At 52.2% G+C, this 19,611-nt stretch overlaps 2 protein-coding genes across 4 annotated transcripts in view; one reads left to right on the forward strand and one right to left on the reverse strand.

Annotated features, from left to right (window-relative positions):
- Positions 1-5,268, forward strand: part of CCND3 (cyclin D3) — a 69,056-nt gene extending 63,788 nt beyond the window's left edge. For all 3 annotated transcript variants that reach the window (XM_065591600.1, XM_065591601.1, XM_005308281.4), the window contains one exon: positions 3,670-5,268. In XM_065591600.1, the coding sequence (XP_065447672.1) occupies positions 3,670-3,840 (171 nt within the window). In that variant the 3' untranslated portion in view covers positions 3,841-5,268. The remainder of the gene's footprint in view (positions 1-3,669) is intronic.
- A 5,539-nt stretch (positions 5,269-10,807) lies between these two features.
- On the reverse strand, positions 10,808-19,161 carry BYSL (bystin like). Its single transcript, XM_005308283.4, has 7 exons — positions 18,762-19,161; positions 16,899-17,064; positions 16,106-16,244; positions 14,591-14,724; positions 13,427-13,587; positions 12,516-12,618; positions 10,808-11,566 (listed from the first exon to the last, which is right to left on the reverse strand). The coding sequence occupies exons 1-7, from the start codon at positions 19,048-19,050 to the stop codon at positions 11,218-11,220; spliced, it is 1,341 nt and encodes a 446-aa protein (XP_005308340.1). The 5' UTR covers positions 19,051-19,161; the 3' UTR covers positions 10,808-11,217.
- Positions 19,162-19,611: the final 450 nt, after the last annotated feature.

The following is a 19,611-nucleotide window of genomic DNA, read 5'->3' on the forward strand; positions in this document are numbered from 1 at the left end:
TTTGAAAAGCAGACACAAAGGGAGGCACCCGCTCACCTGAGCGGACAGGTGTTAACGGGATTGGGTTCACGGGAAAACAGGCTCGGCAGCTGCTAACCTCGGCCAGTGTCCGATTGCTGCCGCTCTAAGCGTGGGCGGGAAGGGAGCCAGAAGCGGCTTGCCATTCCAGGACTCTTGATCAAAGGCGGATGTGCATGGAGCCGTAAGGCAGGAGTATGGGGAACTGGTCCCTCAGCACCTTTGGGGAGCAGGTCGGGGGCTTGAACTAGGATGGTTCAGGGTCCCTGTCTTCAATCATCCCTTGCTCCGAGCACTGGACCTCGGGAGCCCTTGTTCCCCCACAGCCCCTTTGATCTCTGCATCTGCCCAGGCACAGAATGCTTGAACTCTGGCGTGGAGTTAGTTACCCTCCCCCGATAGCAGCTCTGGGGAATTGGGAGGTTTGGGGCTGTAGTGGAGCCGGGAGAGGGATAATCACAGCCTAGCATTGTCAGAGGGAGGCCGGGCGGGGGTGTGTGTGTGTGGGGGGGGGGGTTGTCACTTTATTTGCTCAGTGGTTTTTGTTTGAGCCTTTAAAAAGTAACTTTGAATTGCCTGCAGCCAGCTGCTCTCAAGCTGCTGCTGTGAATGGGGCAGAGGCTGAATGCTGCCCTGTGAGCAGAGTTAATTGAAGCCCGCGAAGGAGAACAGGTGGGAAGCAGGGAAGATTTCAAAGGCCGGCGAGGGGGAACACAAAGGAAAGATTAGAGGGCATTGGAGTCGCTGAGGCCCAAAGCTGTTACTAGGCTGCCTTCCCTTATGTAACCCCATCGGTGTGTGCGCGCAATGCAGCCTTTTCTCCCAACCCCCTCCCGGGTTCCTTCCGACTTCTCCGTGCCAACCCTGTCTTCAGGGCCGATCTCCTGAGCTTCGGCTGTTATTTATTCTTTGTATTACGGTAGCACCTAGGAGCCCCCTTCCTGGCCTAAGACCCCATTGTGCTAGGTGCTGTACAGCCACAGAGCAAAAAGACGGTCTCTATCCCAAGGGACAGCCATGTCCTCTCTAGCTGGAGTAACCTTTCTTTGGACTACTTCCACTGGCGTTCTAATGGATGGAGCGGAGGGAGGGATGGGGATGGGGGAAGGATTCCAAGCTCTGATTCCTGGGCCCCATTGATTCAGTCCATGAGCTTGGACAGGTCTCTTCCCCTTCCGGCGACTCAGTTTCTCCACTGCTTAAATAGAGGAGGATGATAACCTCCTTCCAATGGCCACTGAGGCTTAATTCATGTATGCTGGCGGTGCTGCAGGGGCATTAAGGACATGCAATGGCTTACCGTTATGCAGACTGCGCTGCTTTGCTCTGTTCTGCCTCTGCTACCAGGCTGATAAATTCCTGCCATGGGTATCTGGGCCATAAGGACTCGGGACCTCAAGCATCTAATAGGTTCATTACTCCTGGTTGTATTAAGGTTTTATCTTAAGCGTGTGATCACCGAGGGGTTAGGTGCTGCCCGCTTACTACTTAACAAGTCTTTGCTCTCTGGTAAACATGCCCCGTACAAGGTTTGATTCTGAGTGTGCAGCATTATCCACAGGGAGATGAGCAGGTTAGAGTCTTCCTCCCCCTTTCCTGTAAGGCATGGGACCATACCTCATTTTTTAAATAGGCATCTGATGGAAGGTGACAGCCCTAGATTCTGGGCTCCTTTACAGAACAGGTATTCTGGGGGCAGGGCAAGCGTCCCACAGCATACTCAGCCAGCACGCAAGGCCCCTCCAGAGAGCCAGAGGAGAGCTCCCTCTCGATGCCTAGACAGTCCGTAGCATCTCTGCCGAAACCAGCCCCTTTGCGGGTGATTGCAATGGTGGCTTTTATGAGATGCAGACCTCTGTCTCGGTTCCTAGTAGACCTAGCCGCCGAATTCAGAGAGGCCATCCAACAGTGGCAGCTTCTGGTTACTGCCGACCTGTGCTGAACTCGAACCAGGGTCTCCTTGCCTATCCCCCGTCCCTGCAGCCCATAGACATGGCCTGCCAGCTGTCCCCTCTCCTTCTCCTGCCCTGGGTATAACACAGCAGTGAACTAGCCAAGAGGGGGTTTAGAATGGCCGTTGCTGGGGCCCCGTGTACAGCTCTCTTCGCCTCGTTGCTGCGGGTAGAAGGCTAGAGGCTACGCTTACTGGAAATGACTTGGGGAAGGGGAGGTGGGTGTTGCTATTTTTGCTTGCCACATCCTCTGTCAGTTTCTAAGAACCAGTTGTGGATTCCTAGTAAGAGATTCTATGTGTGACACAATCCTGTGAACAGAGACGGCCCAGAGTCCAGCCTGGCTCTGGCCAGAACCCCAGCCCTCGTCTGTGCAAAATGCCACCATTCCTCATCAGAAATTGGGGGCAGAGCGCAACCTCTGCCCTTTACAGATGCAGGAGGCCCCAGACTCCGCTGCATCTTGTGCAGCACCCTGGTGAGTCACTGCAATCTAGTGTCAAACTGGAGGAGTTTCCTCACCCTGCAGAGGCTCTAGGGGGATTGTCTTCGATACTTGCCGTGCTCTGCTAATTAAAATCATTCTTGCTTCAAAGTTTCCCTGAGGCTGGGCATTTCCCTTGCCCCAAGGACTGCACTGGAGCCAGGATCCTGGACAGTGTTGCCAGGAGATGCAGTATTGGGCTCCCAGTGCATGAAGAATCTAGGAAAAATCAGATGAAGTTCTCTGATGGTATAGAAAGTGTAAGAGCCTAGTGAGGAGCATACTTCGTCATGTAGATGTACCTGCATCTTAACAGAGTGTTAATGTCCTCTGCAAAAACTGATAGCTTTGCATGAGACCCTTGGATTGGGATAGCTGACTGGAGTCTGAGAAGTCTGGGTCTAGCTTTCACGGAAGGCTTGGAGTTAAGTTGAAAACTGTTCCCAAATGTTCCTCACTTTACTAATTCCCCTCTCCCCCCCCCCACCACAGCACAGCTTGGTCCTCTGTTGGAAATGAAGGACCAAAAACAGTGGGTTTAATTTAACTCCACAGAAGGTGCCAGATCCCACGGTGATTTGGGGCCCTACAAGACCTTAGGCAGCCCAGTCAGAGACTGAGCCCTCTGAAGGAGAAGAAGTGGGATAGAGAGCGAGGATGTGGGCAGTTGCTGGGAAGTCAAGGTGACTAAAGAAACAAGCATCTCTTGAAGTATTGAAAAACATCTCCGGGCGTTTAGGCTAACATGTGTGCAGTCTGACACAGGTCCTTGCTCCGTGTTAATATAGGTAAATACCAGTGCAGGAACTGTTTACGTCCATTGAGAGAGGAAACAAAAGTAGGAAAAGCCATGATATTGTGGAGCTGAAGAAGGGGTCCTGTCTAGGGAAATTACCTTTCCAACCTCTCCTACTGCTCCAGAACAACCTGCACCCCGCCGTAGCGGGCCATAAAAGTGACCTTTGTGGGAATCCAGTAGAGTAGGGAGAAGAGGTGGAGTCACTGCAGAGCATTTTCTTAGAAAGGGCTTAAAGAATAAACTCAGATAAACAAGTTGGAGACGATCTGCCTAGGACTAAGCCTCGTCCATCCATTTAGATGCTCAGGCCTGAAATATAGCCCCGCACCTGTTTAGAGACATCAGCAGGGCTCTCTGATTTCCGAGAGGCAGAGTGGAATTGACGCCTCTGGTCTTCTTTCTTTCCTCTCTCGCAGGACTGCCTGAAAGCGTGTCAAGAGCAAATTGAGGCAGCCTTAGCTGAGAGCCTGAAACAGGCTTCCCAATCCCAGCAGGAATACAGCTCCAGGAAGACTCCCGACTACCCGGCCAGCCAGAACGGCAGCATGACCAGCACGCCTACAGACGTCACAGACATCAACCTGTGATGAACCCCCCTTCCCCATAGTCCCCCAGCCCCAGGAGAACGGGACCTCGCACTGGAGAGGGAGAGGCCTTGTGGAACCTGCTGCCCATTAATTCCGTCCGTCTGAAACGCACCGGGGACTCAGTCCACTCACCTGAGGTGGCAAGGACCCATCAGCTGTCCACCCAACAGCCCAGTAACATCAGAGGGGAGGTGGGAGGATAGGCTGTGATGACCTCGCAAGAGGACGCTCAAGCAGGTCTAGATGGGTTGGCATCTGGCAGTACTTTGCTGTCCCTACTGTTAACCTGCCTCACCAGATGGTGGCGGGGGGAACGTTTTGTGGTGGGCGGGGGTTAAAATACATCGGGGGAGGGGGTGAAAGAGCTTAACTTCAGTTTTAAAGAGTTTTTCAGGTTGTTTGTCTGAAACATAGTTGGTGCACCGTTGCCGTTTGCTGTCTCCTAGGAAACCTTGGCCTCAAGCACAGCCAACCCTTCCATGTGCGCACTTTATGCACATTAAGCTCTTTTATTATCTTGGCTTCTGGGATGAAGAAACATTCACCCAATGCCTCCTGCATTGGAGCAGCCCTCAGTCCCTAGTACAACAGGTTGGCTTGGTTTGGGGCCAAGAAGACGGGTTGATGGGGAGCCATCTGCAGGAAAATAAGAGGAGCGGGTGAATCCATCTCCTCACTGCTCAACACCAGGCTGGTTGGGTTTCTCCTACTGGGAGGGAATAGCAGGGTTGCTTGTGTCATTGTTAACAGGGAGAACAAGGGTCTGGTTTCTTGTTTTTTTGCGCTTGCTTTGTGCAAGTGCTCTGTTTTGGGGATAAGTCTTAAGAGCTGGTACCGAAAGGTAAAAGCCCTGGGAAGAAGGAGACCTTTAGTGTGAGGCTCACTGGGTGTAGGGTTGGAATTGGACTCACTGCACCTGAACTACCTTAAATTGCCTTTGCTTTCTGCCATTCTCCAAGAGGCATTAACCAACTGCTCAGACAAGGGAAGAAGAAATGGAAGATTTGCAACTTCTTGGTGGGAAACTGGGTGCTACTTCCCCTTTCCAAACAGTGCCTTAAGCATCCTTCCACCTACCTCCATCAATCCGCTGTGCCACCAGGGCTCTCACGTGGAGATGAGTTAGTTAGTTCAGACACCACTCTTATTTTTAAGTATATACTGAATGTGCTGCTATAGTCTTAAATTTTGATGAACTCCTCCAGAAGGTCTCAAATCCAACTGGAAAAATAAAAAGCAGGAGGGTGAGGGCAAGAGAGGGGGCAAATATAGAGTGTTTTTATAGGTGATATATATATATACACACACAGAATAGGCCATAAATACTTCCAAGCACTTATGGACAGAGAAAAGATTTTTGTTGTTGTTGTTGTTGTTCCTGTTTTTAGTTTTTAAAAAGTTTTAAAAAAATGCTGCTTTGATAAGAGAGAGACTTACAGATGACTATTTTATTAAAGGGCAGAAGCCAGCTGGACTCTTGTCTGCTAAGATGGGAGGTAGAACACTGCTGCTTACATGGATTTCTGGGCACTGATGGTGTCTTACTCTGTGACTATGTCGCCCTCCAGGGAGGAGAGGGGGAAAAACTCCCTCCTAGGCTGCCACTAGAAACAGAGTCTTGTTTGTCAGGCTGCTTTTTCCTTCCACCTGTCCTCCCACCGTGCTTAGCCTGATTTGCCAAAAAGGAAAGCTGTCTGCCACTGACTTCTGCTAGCTGTTAAAGTTAGGAGGGGATAGAAATTACATGATGTTTGGGGGCTGTTTGTATAAAAGGAAAATATATATATATATTAATGAGTTAATTTAAAAATAAAATTGTTTGAACTATCCATATGCAGAAGTTCCAGGGCTAGGAAACCAGATGAAAACATCTGATGTTGCAATAAAAGACTTTTTAAAAAAAAGTGAAAGCATCTAAAGTTTCCCCTTTGAAAGACTGAGTCAGATTATGTCTCTTTTTTGAGTGCCTGAGCGGGGCACGGCCCTGTATACAAAGAGATCTCTGGAGCCAGGTTCTTCTACTCCTAACAGCAACAAAAACAATAGCTGTCTCTTCCTTTCTAATCCCTAGCCCAGAATTTACAACCCAACCAAATGCAGGTGACCTTGTTCAGACAGACATGGCTCACAGCTGAGGGATCCACAGTTTGACTGATTCCTCAGCTGTGGGCTAATTTGCCATGTCATTGTCCATGAAGTGCATTGTTCCTGAAGGACACTGGGGAGGAAGTGAGTGCGAAGTGTCAGCAGGGCTCATATGGGAGAAGGTATAAAGAAGAGGTGGGGAGGAGCAAAAGAGGATGGCCACCTGTCAGAGGCTAAGTATACATTGGATTAAGAGAAAAGCTGGAGGATGGGGTGGAAGCGGGCAAGGTCTTGAAGCTGAGACTCTGATGCAGGTGAGAGGGAAGCTGGGGTGGGGTGTCCTGGACGGTAGCAGCAGCTTGGATGGTGGCGAGGGGAAAAATCAACCGGCCTTAAACTCACTTGAAAAGTGGCTCAACTGAACCAGAAGTGTATATTAGAGAAAGACACCCCCCTACCCCACGATCAAAACCCCAGCAATAGGCCCTAGGGGGAGTACGTGGGAGAACCCAGGACTTGGGCACTCCACTAACTGGGGTCCTTAATAACATGCAGGCTTCCACCCCTGGGGCAAATTTTGCACTGTACCTTACTTGCTTTGTTGATGCACCTGTCAGAGGCTACGTGACCCCCTCCGGTGTAACGGCGTGGAGGTCGTTGGATGAACATAGCGCTCCAGCTTGAAAGTGGGACAGAGCTCAAGGTAGAAATATATATTTAAAAGCTTGGGGGGGGGGTCAGGACAACAAGGCCTGGTGGGGGGCACACGGTAGAAGACTGTGACTTTATAACCATCTACTGACTCTCTGAAGTATCTTTGCCAAATGGTTTTCAGTACAGCAGATACAACTTAGCGTTCACCAAGGAGAGTGAATGCGAACTACACTAGGAGTCTAGAGTCTCTCTCCACCTTATCTACTTGTTATGACTAAAGGAAGGAGATAAAATCAGGGAGTGTAGGAAAAGGGGCAGCCCCAGGTGGATGGGCTTCAGGCAAATTACCTAATTTCAGCATGATTCAAAAATGGCCCTTTTGTCCTCAACAGCCCTGCTCCTGCTGTAGCGCAGAGGTGAGCTGCAGGTGTTAGTGCTGTGAATACTGCAGTGCCCCAGGAGAGCGAGCTGGAGTCTGCGCCTCCCTGTGCATCACAGGCAGAATATTCTGCTACCTTTCAATGATGGGGCCAATCCCTCATGCATGTGTGAAAGGTTGCACAGATGTCACCGCGGGCCTAAGTGATAGATAAGGACAATATCCAGGCCTGAGGGCAGGATGTGGTGTGCAGAACCTCTGACTGGTGGCAACGCATACGGAGGAAACCCAGCTTGACTCTCAGTTCCCAGGCTGAGTTTGCAGGTTGTCCTGTTTTATTACAGAGGGAGGGAAAGGAGCTTTTTACATGTAAATGGTGAATTCTTGATCTGGACAAACATGGGAACCCCATGATGGAAGTCACTTTTCAGAGCTTACATAGCTCCCTGAGGGTTGCAAACAAGGCACCTGGAGGGTCATGACCACCCTGCCATTCAACTGTTGCTAAATGTTAGGGGGGAAAACCCAGCCGCATGGGAATGGGGACCTCCCTGGAAAATGCTGAGAGTCACTGGTAGAGAGCAATTCGCGCAGGGAGCATTTTGCAAGAGTATGATCATCCTGCTATGCTAGCGTGACGGAGCAGCTCCAAAGGAAGTAAAGCTAGCAGAGTCCCAGTTTTAAGTGGAGTCAGGGCCACATGAAATCTGGGTACAAGGTGGAAAGTGTTTGGGTTACAAAGCCAAGCAGAACACAAACGCACATGGCTTGGGTGACACGGGCAAGGCGAGCTAACTAGCGATTGCGGCTCTGCAAAGCTTGTGCCCCTTGACTGAATCAGGGTGACTGAAGTGACTGCACAGAAGCATGCACTAGAGAGCACTGGACAGGAGGGGTGCACTGGCGTGGGAGGTGGGGTGGTTGGAGTGGCAGGGAAGGACTACACTGCAGTGTGGTAGGGGAGCGCGCCAGAGCATGGGGGTGCAGAGTAGGTGCGCTGGGGAGCTGGGACTGGCGCATTGCAGCGAGGCACCGAGCTGCTCCCTGGAGTGACTGTTTAGCAGTGGGTACCACAAGCTGACAAGTGGAGGTTTCCCCCTGTGTCAGCTCTTTGCATTTGGGGATTTCCCCCTTCAAAGCCACCACCTCGCCACGTTGCTTTCTCACACTCCCCTCCTCAGCTCTGCTGGCGGCTGTTGCGTGTATTTTCCACAGAGCGCTGCGGGGATGTGTGGCGACAGCAGGAGGGTTTGGGCTCTAGCTGCCTGAGCAGAGGATGATGTGGGGCTGCCGTGAAAGCCCGCGTAGCACTTTGCTTCCTCCCTGCCAGTCTGCCTGGTAACAGCCAAGCCTGCAGCACACCCTCCAGCAGCAAGAGAAACTTTTTTTTTTTTTAACTCCCCTAGGGTATTAAACACAGCTGAGCCACCACACTCTTCCCCTAAGGTCATGGCCTGGGGACCCTGGCATCTGCCCTGTGAGAGAGGGCCTTTCCTTCCCTCTTGTGCCAGCCCCTGGCAGCCTGCTGAGGAAGCACAGAATCCCTGTTCTTGGGAGGGGGTCCCCACAGCAGGTGATTCCACCAGGACAAGCCATGCCTGGCAGCACAGCTGCTGACTCCCAACTCCACAGGCTCCAGGGCTTTAGCCTGGAGCTCAAAGCACTTTTATGCCTTTCTGTTCCCTGCAGGGTAGAACTTATCCCTGCCTGTCACAAGCACGGCTCTGTGTGCTTGCAGGGTGAGAGGGAGGGAGTAATCAAACCCAGGCGTCCTGATGATTTTGCATCGTGTCCTCTTGCAGTCAGGAGCAGCAGCGGGAGGACTGCTCCTCTCCCCGCACGGAAGGAACTGCCCTTTGCTGTCTGGAGCAGGGGTTACATCGGGCCCATTCTGACAGCCGCTCTGCCTGCCCCCTTTGTTTGCCTGCTGTGTTTCGCCACCTCGTGGGGGACTGAGATAGATCAACCCCAACTTCCTTTAGTTCAACGCGGTGTGAAAGCCTCTGAGCAGCTGTGAGCAAAGAGATAACTAGACAAGGAGCTGGCTTAGCAGGCGAGGGCACAGACTCCTGTGTTGCTAGGGGGACAATTGCCATAAAGGCCATTGCCCTGGAAGGACTAAGGCCTCCACTGACTTCAAGGACTCAGCTTTGCCTGCATGGGGACTGGACCCTGAACTGCAGGGCTCAGAGGAGGTAGGCTGAGCAGCCGGAGGACAACGGCTCCACCACTCTTAAAGCTCCAGGTTGTGGCTGTCTCCAGTAGAACGGGTGGGCATGGAAAGGGCCACCAGACTCACAGCTGCATAGGTGCCAATCTCATCCTGGCTGATCTTCTGGATCAACTGAGTAGGGGACAGGCCCCAGGAGAGCTCCTCTTACCACCTCTTCAAATAACCAGTCCCCTTCCCTTGTTCAGACCTAGGAGCGAGTTCAACTGCTGTTAATTATTTCCAGTGCAGGACCACCCAGAGGCTCCCACTGCAGATCAGGCCAGGGCCTCAATGTGCTAGGTGCTGTATAGAGCCAGACAAAGGCAGTTGCCAAGCCCAAACTTCCTGTCTCCTTCCACGTCCTCTCAGCTGCCTCCGGCAGTAAAAGAGAATAGGTCCCTCCTCTAAAGGAGAAACACGGGCTCAGGAGCCAATTGAAATCAATGAGAATTTCGGGTGGGAGGTGGGGGGCGGTGTTCAGTGCACATCACAATTGAGCCCTGAATGACTTGGTCAGATCAGTTATGGGCCTCGTCTTTAGCCTTGGAGTGAGTCCCACGGTCTGCCCCTGCATGGGTGGCAGGGAGGGAAGTAACTTCCAATTGGAGAGAGGAAAAGTTCAAACAGGCTTTCTGGGCTCTCCTGCATCAGCGCATCTACTCGAAGGGACATGGTTAGTGCTTATGTGGGGTGGTGATCCAAGAACATGGTGAGATAATCGCTCCCCCTTTATTACGCCCTGTGTGGCCAAGTGATGTCCCCAAGGTCACACCTAGAGACAGTACCCAGGGGTCCAGGTTCTGTCACCTCCTGTCTGTGGCTTCTTCCCACCTGCCTCCTCGCCAATGTGCAGAGCTGCTACCAAAACCCAGCCTTGCTTTTGGCATCCCTTTCTGTCCCCCATCTCTCCTGGCTTACAGGCAGCTATCTATCACTTACTCCGAGAGCATTCAACGTGCAGCTGGGTAATTACAGAGTAGCTGCCTTCCCCTGTGACCGTTCCTGCTAAACGCTACCGAGCGGATTGATGGGAGCTGTGCAAATTGTTCAGTCATCTCCGTGCTAGTGAGTGGCTGTCCTGAGGGAGCCAGCTCTCTGCAAACAAACCCACTGCTCCATCCGTCTCCCCTGGAGCTAACCCCCCGTCGAATGCATTACTCTTCCCGTGCCTACAGACGCAGCCTGGTGCCGACTGCACCTCAGGCGGGGGAATGACTGATTCTGCTCACCGAACAGAAACATCTCCAGCTGCCAACCCAGACACCAATCCTTCCCCAGGGCATCGCCCGCCAGCAACCAAGATGTATGCAGGAGAGCGCAATCTCGTTCCCTGCTGTGCAGGGGAACCCGGGGCTGCCTTTCAAATTTATCCTCAGTGAAACGAGGGACAAGTTATAGAAGACAGAAGACAGGCTCAGTGCATCGAGAGGAAGGGAAGAGTTCTTCAGCATGCATTAAGGGGACAGCAGTGCTGGCGGAGCAGGGCCTGGAGTAGACTGCACGTGCCCTCAGTGACTGCCCCCGAATGCACCACCTCTTCCAGAAGGAGGAAGGAGCTGGCTCCCTGCCACCTGACTGTCCCTTTAAAGTAGCTGCAACTGAATCTTTTCAATTCCACCAGGCACTAGAGCACGCTCTGAATGTCCCCGGGAAAGGTTTTATTCTCAGACACAGGAGCAGCCCTGAGCTCTTTCACCCTCCCAGAGACACCTGTTGGTGTCAGGCCAGTAAGGACATCTTCTGATCTGAGGCAGCTTCCACCACTGCAGAGTTTAACTCCCAGGGAAGGTCCAGGTGAAGAGCACTGCCTGCTTCCGCCCCTATGGGGAAGGAGTCTAGGGGGATCTCAGTGACGGACACACGCTCGCTTGTTCCAGCCAAAGATCTAGCTCGCCAGCTGAGCCCCTCATCCTCGTCCAGTGAAGAAGGCAGCCATGGGACAGCGTCCCCAGCAAGCCATGAGCAATAAGGCAAGTTCTGGGCTGCAGCTTCTCCCGGACAGAAAGAGTCCCCAGCTCCCTGCAGTCCCCACCTTTCTCCCCCAGCCTCACTCCATCGCCACCGGCTGCAGCCCTTCCACGTCCCGAGATTTGGAGTTCACCAGCTCCCTCCTGATCTCGGCCGAGATCTGCGGGTGGCAGTGGAACTTGAGAAGCTCCAGCAGGGATTCCTTCTGCTCCGAGGAGAGGTCCTCTTTGTAGCGCTGGGCAAAGGTCAGGAGGCACTGGTGCCACAGCACGGGCAAGGTGCGCCGGTCCGTCTGGAAGGCCAGGAAGTGAAAGACCAGGGCGTCTACCACGCGGAAGGGCAGGGCGTATTTCTTGTCGATAAGCAGGCGCAGGAAGATGCTGTTGGCACCGCTGTACTCCATCTCGGCGAGCTTCAGCATGGCAGCACTGCGGGGGGGGGGGGAGCAAGGTTGAAGTGTGCACAGGGGGGGACGGGGGACGGGGACGGACGACTTGGGGCAGGTGTTTGTCAGTCACACGCCGCACCCGCGACTGGGTCTGGGCATCTTCCAACACTAAAAAGCACCCTGCCCCTGTAGCATCTTCAAGAGGACAGGCTTTTCCAAGGCCTCCCCTTCTCCCAGTTCAGAGCACGTTTGTTTCTGGAGTCTGTGACCATCGCTCTTCCCCCTGGCAGCCTTTAAACTTCCCCACCGCCTCTATTCTAGGGCCAGGGATTGAAGGCTAGCGCGCCCATGGCACATCAGCTACCAGAGCGGGCCGCACCCTCCTCCCACCCGTCCCTGCAGGCGTAAATCCGTTCCCAGAGCCAGAGGGACGTCAAGTCCCCACCCAAAGACTGCTCTCTGGCATCTGGTCATCTTGCTACGTGCCCAGGCATGACCTGAGCGGTCTCCCCACTTCGCTACCCTGGAGAGACAGAATCAAGAGTGGCAGTAAGGGTCTGGTCCTGCATGGCACCAAATCCCCTCTACTGCCACTGGAACAGATGGGATAACCCAGCAGGGACATGGCCTCTGGGCTATTCCTGTGCTGCTGAGCTAGGAAATGCTTAGCTACCAGCAATGTGGAGCTGTGGCTGAACTGGTATCTCTTGGCCCAGAAGCTTGCCAAGGGGGAGAGCCATTAGAATGGGAACAGTCTGCCCAGGGAAGTGACGGAAGCCCATTGTTTGGGACTGGACACAGCCCTGGATGCGCTGAACAGACCAGCCTTGGGCTGGAGTAGGTGGGACCTCATAGATCTTTCCTAGCTCTGTGATATGCCAGAGAGGTTTTCTGGCAGAGCCATGACATTGCTGTGGGACTCCCTGAGGAAATGGGAGAACTACTGCCTCCCAATCCTCCCCCTGGGGCCCCAGTCCTCCCCACGTTACCTGGAGTGAAGGACGGGGATCGAGCACTTAGCAAGAATGCTCCCTATGATGATGGCTTCCCGTAGTGTGCAGGTCCCTGACTCACACAGGGGGATCAGGATCCCTGGAAGGGAGGAGGAAGAGAGTTGGACAACAGTGCTCTTAACACAAGATGGCTGGACCTGCGGGGCTCAGAGTCTGAAGCCTACACCAGCTGACTGACCCCTGCCCTGTGCATTCCAGTCTCCGTGCACGTCCAGCCTGAGAGAATGAACTCTCCAGAGGGGCATCGATGCCGCATCCCTGGGAACCCACTCCTGACCCGAGCGCAGAATGTTGCGGGAGGCACAGGACGGGCTGCACTCTCTCTTTGTCCCTGCCAACCTCATCAATAGACAGTACAAATGGACACGGGGGATCAACTCCCAACGATGGGTTGCCCTGCCACAAATGGATCTCGCCCATCTCTGACAGGTAACGAAGGGGGCTGTCTTTTTTTGGCAACACTTATACAGCTGATGGTGCCAATATCAGTGAACTGAATATTCTGATCTAGCCACTGCTGGTTCAACAGGCTGCTTGTCCGCAGCTGAAGAACCAAGCAGGTTTCTGCACCTCGCTCGCTTTTGCTCTCATGGTTTCAGCATCCCTCCCTATCTTTGGTGCTGCTGTTCAACTCTGGAGAGCGTTTAGGGGGTGCTGCGTACACAAAAGAAGTTCACTGTGCAAAATAAAAGGTTAAAGGTGCCGCTGCTGGAAGGCCAAAGAAAACAAGTAACTGAGTCCTCCACCGCCCTCCTCCCAGAAAACAACTCCTAACATAGCTGTGACACAAGGAACGCTTACACAACCCAGCCTGCGCCTTTCCTGCTAGGTCACTGCACTGCAAGCCAGACCCGCCCTCCTCTTACTGCCACCTGGTTTCTTTTCACCTTTGAACCAGGCTCCTGGCTTGAACAAAGCCTTCTTCAAAGCCATGTAGAGGTGGAAATTGAGGCGCTTGTACTCGGCGATGTCATCCCTCACTCGCGGGAGCAGCACCAAGTTATAGAAGCGCTGGGCCATCCTCTCCTTCAGGTTGGAGGAAAAGATCCTGGCAGGAACGAGGGAGTGGGAAATTGAACTAAAATCTCAGCCCCCATCCCAGCAGCACCAATGAAGTCAAGCAGGAAGCAGTCTAATACTCCCACCTGAGGATCTCCCTTTCCCACTGCGCACATCCTACTTTGCTGGTGGTGGGTTTGTTACCCCATGTTTGAAGCTTCTGTAGGAAAAGCCCAACAAGCGTTTCAGTGAGTGCACGCTTTCTGCTGAAATCCAGGCTGGGTTGGGGTGGCCTAATGGAGGATGAGGAGTCAGGACTCCTGGGTTCTGCCACTGACTCGCATGGTGAACTGATCCTCTGTGCCTCATTTAGAGGCAGGAACAATACGCCCTACCCTCCCAAGAGGGGGAAGGCCCTGAGGCTCAGCTAAGGGCCTTGGAGAGGTAGGGTAAGAAGTGCTTAGAAGCGTATGACACTCTGCGTTACCTGCTGGGCTTAGTAGCAGAGTCCAGGAGAATCAGGGAAGTGACTAAACAGCTTCTTTTTAAAGACTGGTACTCCGGCTCCTCAATTAGACTCCGGCTACAGCTTCAGAGACTACAGTCCTGTACTGCCCTGCCTGATTGTGCACCTCATCCGTGTCAGAGCCCAGAGTAAAACAACCAGTGTAATGTAACATTTTATAGTTTGGGATCTGAACCTGTAATATCGAAATCGGACACGCTTCCAGCTTCAAGTGTCACAGACTGCAGTTCTCCCCCTGGCTGCAGGCAGGACGAGCGCCAAGTTAAAGGGCAGGTTCCTTAGGAGTGGTTACAGCTATGGAGAACACACTGAGGGGAACAACTGTGCCCTGGATCAGGATGGAGTCAATCTCCTCTCCCTCTAACAGTGCCAGATCCACAGCACTAGCACGGGTTTCCTGAGGTGGCAAGCGGCTTGCTTCCTCAGTCCTTCGGCTAAGCCGAAAGCCAGAGGTTGGTTAGGATTTCAGTGACATGGCGTGTGTTCATGGAAAGCCCACAGTAAAACCCCGGCGATTATCTCATACCTGGTTGCTTGATACATGGCAGCTGCAGTCCATGTTTCTGGCTCTGTGATGTAAAGGATCTGCTCCCAATTTGACAGTGCTGGGATGATTTTAAAGGCCTTGGGGAGTTTGCCACTCCTGTATTTGGACAGCACCTTTAAAACATAAAAAGTATGTGGAATGTGGCCTAGTGGTCAGAGCAGGGACCTGAGAGCCAGGACTGCTGAGTACCGTTACTAACTCAATGTGTGACTAACAGGGACAGCTGCCCCCTGAGCGCCTCGTCATGGCTGGAAGTCACTCTTCGGCACCCTCCCTCTGTTCCCCTCTTCAAGGCCCCTTAATACCTCACTCAATCCAAAGCGAACTGAAACATTCGCCTTCTGTGGTCCAATTTATCCCAGGCCCCAGTTCAGTGTCTCTCCCCTTAGTTAGGAAATACCCAGCCGTTTTTCCCAATTCAAAGCCTCTCTCTCGTCAAGCAGGAATTTGGCCTTCTAGACTCCAATCCCCGTTCAGTGTCTCTTCCCCTTAGTTAGAAAGTCCCCATCCCTCCTTCCCGGTGCTGGGTTCTAATTCAACAGTCACTCCCAGGTTTACCTGGCTACCGTTCAGCCTTCTAGTTCTCACTTCTCAACTCCCCTGGTGTCAGGGTCTTCTCTGCAGGAGCCTCTCTCATTTATTGTAGTTTCCTAATTTCCCCCCTTCTCTGCATCCTCCTGCTGCCCTTTCCAGTGGAACCAGCTGTCCTCCATCCGGCCCCAGAGCTGCTAACATGGATGGGGTGGTCTGGAGCAGTTCTTTCAGTCATCAGGCTTGAATGGCGCCAGGCCTCCAGGCCTTAAGGGGCAAGCCACCCCATTAGTGACATTGAGAAAGTCACTGGATCCATTTTCTCCATCCGTAGGATGGATCTAGCAATGCGCCTTCCTCAAAACTCTGGTGGTTGGGAAGCATAATTATTCGTAAAGCGCTTGAGATCCTTGAATGAAAGATGCAGTGTAAACAGCTGTTACATTATTTGGAAGCCTGCAGAGAAGGAGTCTATTCCTAGTGAACACTAACTAATCATACTGAAATTCCCTTCCATTCACAGCCTCACATGCTTCTCAGGGCTCCTGGACGTAAGAGAATTTTAAAGTCAGCTCTCGAATGCACTCACTCACCGCCAGCTGAGCGGTAAGAAGTCTCTCAACATAAGAGTATAATTAACAGCCCCACGTTTTTTTTGCCTGTTGCAGATATAACGATAGGATGGAAACCTCCGACCCTGCAGAGTTTGCAATCTCCTTAATTACCCTGAAGTGCTACACAGCACTGCTGTACAGGGACAGCTGTCATGTGCTGCCCCAGAGATGGCTGCAAGTCAGCAGTGGGAGACGATATTTTTCAGCACTAGCCACGAGGATAAAGACACAAGCCACAATGATTACGAATACTGGCTGCTGGAGCAGCTGGGCTCAATTCGACCTAGCTCCTCACAGAGGGACAGCATTTTGAAGGTGGATGCTGCTATATAAATACTATTGCTCTTACTTCTCGGACACCCTTGTAGACCTCCAGTACGCGGGGGTCCAGCTGAGGCATGGGGTGGCCTGATATTTCCGACATCATTGTCTCCACCTCTGTCTGCTTCTCCGTGATCTTCTCCATGATGATATCGGCTAGCGTGAGCCTGACAGACACAGGGGAAGGAAACTATGTAGAGCTTGTATCTCGCATAGAAGAGCATCAGCGTGTTCCTTGGCAAACCACGTAGCAGGGCCTAGGGGACTGAGCCCTGCAATAGGAATCAGAGGACTTGAAGCTGGCTCTGCCAGTGGCCTGATTGGTGACACTTCCCCTTGTGCCTCTGTTTCCGCCCCCATTCTTTATCTCTCGTCTATGTAGGGTGTTTATCTCTTTGGGGTAGAGACCGTCTTACTGACTGTGGATACAGCGCCAAGCACAAAGGGAACCCTGATCTCAGCTGGGCCTCTCTCTAGGCGTTACAGTAATAGGAGTTACTATGGTGCATGTGTCATTTTAGAGGAAATGAAGCATTATCTACTGCTTGGCTCACAGGGGGTCAGGACTCCTGGGTTCTATTCCTAGTTCTGCCTCAGACTTGCCTCATGAGCTTGAGCAAGACAATTCTCCCCTATGCTTCAATCTCTCCAGCTATAGAAGAGTGACAGAGCTTTAACCAAACTCACCTCCCAGAGATCAGTTAACCTCTTCGAAGTGCTGTTCTGAACTTTAACGTTATTTGAATGCTGTGTGGCTGCAGGAGGTGCTGCCCACAGTACGGAAACACTTATATCCCATGGCTCAGGGGTTTGTTTCTTACCTTAGCGGCGGATTCTTGTTCATGAACATTTCAATGGCTCTCTCATCCTCAGGGTCCACCGTCACCTCCTCACAGTACTCCCCCTTTCCCATGGATGCAGCAGCTTTCTCCAGCGTGGGCCACTCATCATCCTCTGCGTCAGAGTCCCCGCCGTGTGATCCAGACCCTGAAATAAACCAGACACAGTTAAGGTTGGACAAGTCAGGGGGCAGAGCAACTTGCCTGCAAAGATACAGCTGAACAAGTGCATTCCACTCAGCTCTCCACACTCTGATTTCCAACTCTCTCGTGTGGCTAGTGAGGTGAATTTGCAGAAGCCCTTTTCTAACAGTAGTCAAACACCCACTATGGGAAGGGGCACCAGAGACTTCCCGGGGCAGTCCATTTGAAGGGACAGTCAGAATTTCCATCCAAGCCCAAGAATTGCTTATCCTCTGCCAATTGCCTAATTAACTACCAGGATCAACCAATAAGGTTGGAGAACAGCCGTGCAATTAAAAATTATTCTGCTAACTTGAAGCTTTATCAACTAAAGAGTTAAAAGCAGTTTCAGATCCTACACATGTGCCTAAGTCCCTCCTCCTCGTTTTTGTGGGATTCTAACCATGGCTTGTTTTTTTTTTATTATTATTACTTCTCTCTCCTGTTGTCTAAGGAAGAAATCACACAAGCCCAGAGAAAGCTGACTCGAGGCCCTGATCCTGCAAACACATACTGAACTTTATACTCACGCTTTAATGCAACTACTCGCATGTGTAAGTATTTGCAAGATCACAGACTAAGGCTCACATTGTAAAAGGTATTAAGGTGCCCAACTCCACTACCTCTAAAAAGCTGGCCCTAAGTGACCATTAAACGGACTCAACACTATGTGCTGTCAAATGTACCGTAAAAAACAATATATGATTTGGGACAGGAAATGAGGAAGACCCTCGTACCCAAGGGAAAGGATGGTCTATTGAATAGACCACTGGACTAAAACTCAAGAAACCTGGGTTCAGTTCCTGAGTCAGCCACGGATTTCGTGTGTGGCTTCGGGCACATCCCTAGATCTTTCTGAGCAGCTGTTGAATGGGAACGATACTTCCCTTTGTCTGAGAGGTACTGACAGGATCAGATCCCTTCATGATTGTGAGATGTCAGAAACTATAGGGATGAGGGCTGTTTAAGCATACAGACAGGTGGATAAAAGTGGAGGAGGAGAAACATAGGGAGACAGAATGCCTTCCGTGACACAACTCAGCCGAGGCACCCAAGGGAACACACCTATAACTTTTGCTGCATGATCAGAAGCCAGAACACTGTTTTACATCTCATCTGAAAGCCAGCAGCCAAGGCAGCACAATGCCCCCTTCCACTATGCGGGGACTTTCGTTGCAAACTGGTTTATGGTGAGCACTGCCACCTACTGAACTGCCAACACCACTTCCTGAAGCCTTCTGGGACGTCCTTGGGAAAAGTGGGAAAGACCTTAATACAATACCATAGCGTATCTACCCAGGCCTAACTTTTAATACTCGACTCTCAGGGACTAGGAGGGTGGAGAGAGAAATCCCATGAGAATTTAGCAGGGGGTTCTTCTCTTCCCCATCAAACCTGCTATATCAAAGGGAAACGGGGGGGGGGGGGGGGGGAAAGGTTGTCCCCACCCAGCCGAAACTGACAAGCAGAGATCAGGCTCGTTAATAAGTGACAGAGCCCACCCGTGTGCTCGCTTTGCTGGTGTGCTTAAAGTTAGCTCTGCGCTTCAATAAGGAGCAGCGTTCACCCCAAGCAACGGCTAGAAAACCAGCCCAGCTCACCCCACCCACTCCCAGCCCCACCCCTCTGACGTGCTCAGTCCCCGGCTCTGTCCCCACTCACCCAGCACCGTGGTCTTCTCCTTCTTCGGTTCGGTTCCTTTGCCAGGACAGTGCTCGGCCTCCAGCTCCTCCTGCTGGATCCGAGCCTGCTCCAGGATCCTCCGGGACAGTTTCTCATCCACGTACTGGTCCTCCTGTTCCCCACCGCCATGCTGCCCGCCTCTGCCTCGCCTCTTCACCCGCGTGGTGGGCTTCACCGAGTCCCCTTGTATGATCTGCTCGGCCAGGGACACGTTCCTGGCCGCCTCCCCTGCGCTCCCAGTGCCCCTCCGCCGCTTGACCTTAGGCATGTTGATCCCCCAGCTCGGTCTCCCCGGCCTGTGAGAAAGCACACGTGTGCGGCCTGTATGTGCGTTGCGTACGCAAGGGAAGGGGAGGGGCGGCTGGAGAGGTGCCACCAAAGCGCATGCGCCCCTGGAACGTTGCCACTCCTTCGGTTCCAAAACTGGCAACAGCCTAGTCAACCCTGTCGTAAGGCTCGGCTCTTAAAGGTGCAGCCGTCCTATTTTAGAGTGCCTTCTAGGAACCTCTCCTCAGGCAGGGTCTTTCATCCTACAGAGTCCTTCATCATTCAGAGCGAGTTCAGCTTTCAAAGCAGCAGAGAGAGAAGGTGGATTTACTGTATTGAGACAAGGGTTGGACCCACCTATTAACTCCATTGAGATATATTAGGCTGGGAGAAATTGGTGGAGGGACAGGGGATATTGGTTACTTGGCTAAATAATTCTTAGGGCCTTTCATTTTTGGTTTTTATTTTATTTATTCTCAGGAATTTATTGGTGTTTATTACTACAGCAACGAAAACAGGTGGAAATCAGTGGAAAAAAACAATACATTTTCTGGATAAATAT

This window comes from Chrysemys picta, chromosome 4 (assembly GCF_011386835.1).
Source record: "Chrysemys picta bellii isolate R12L10 chromosome 4, ASM1138683v2, whole genome shotgun sequence".
NCBI lineage: Eukaryota > Metazoa > Chordata > Testudines > Emydidae > Chrysemys > Chrysemys picta.

What these genes read in the sequence shown, in the direction of transcription:
- BYSL (XM_005308283.4), bottom strand. Translation starts at nt 19,050, where the DNA reads ATGCCTAAGGTCAAGCGGCGGAGGGGCACTGGGAGCGCAGGGGAGGCG. An exon ending in AACAAGAATCCGCCGCTAAG is followed by an intron (nt 16,245 to 16,898) that starts GTAAGAAACAAA and finishes TGTGTCTGTCAG; the next exon opens with GCTCACGCTAGCCGATATCA. An exon ending in GCCAGGAGCCTGGTTCAAAG is followed by an intron (nt 12,619 to 13,426) that starts GTGAAAAGAAAC and finishes CCTCCCTTCCAG; the next exon opens with GGATCCTGATCCCCCTGTGT.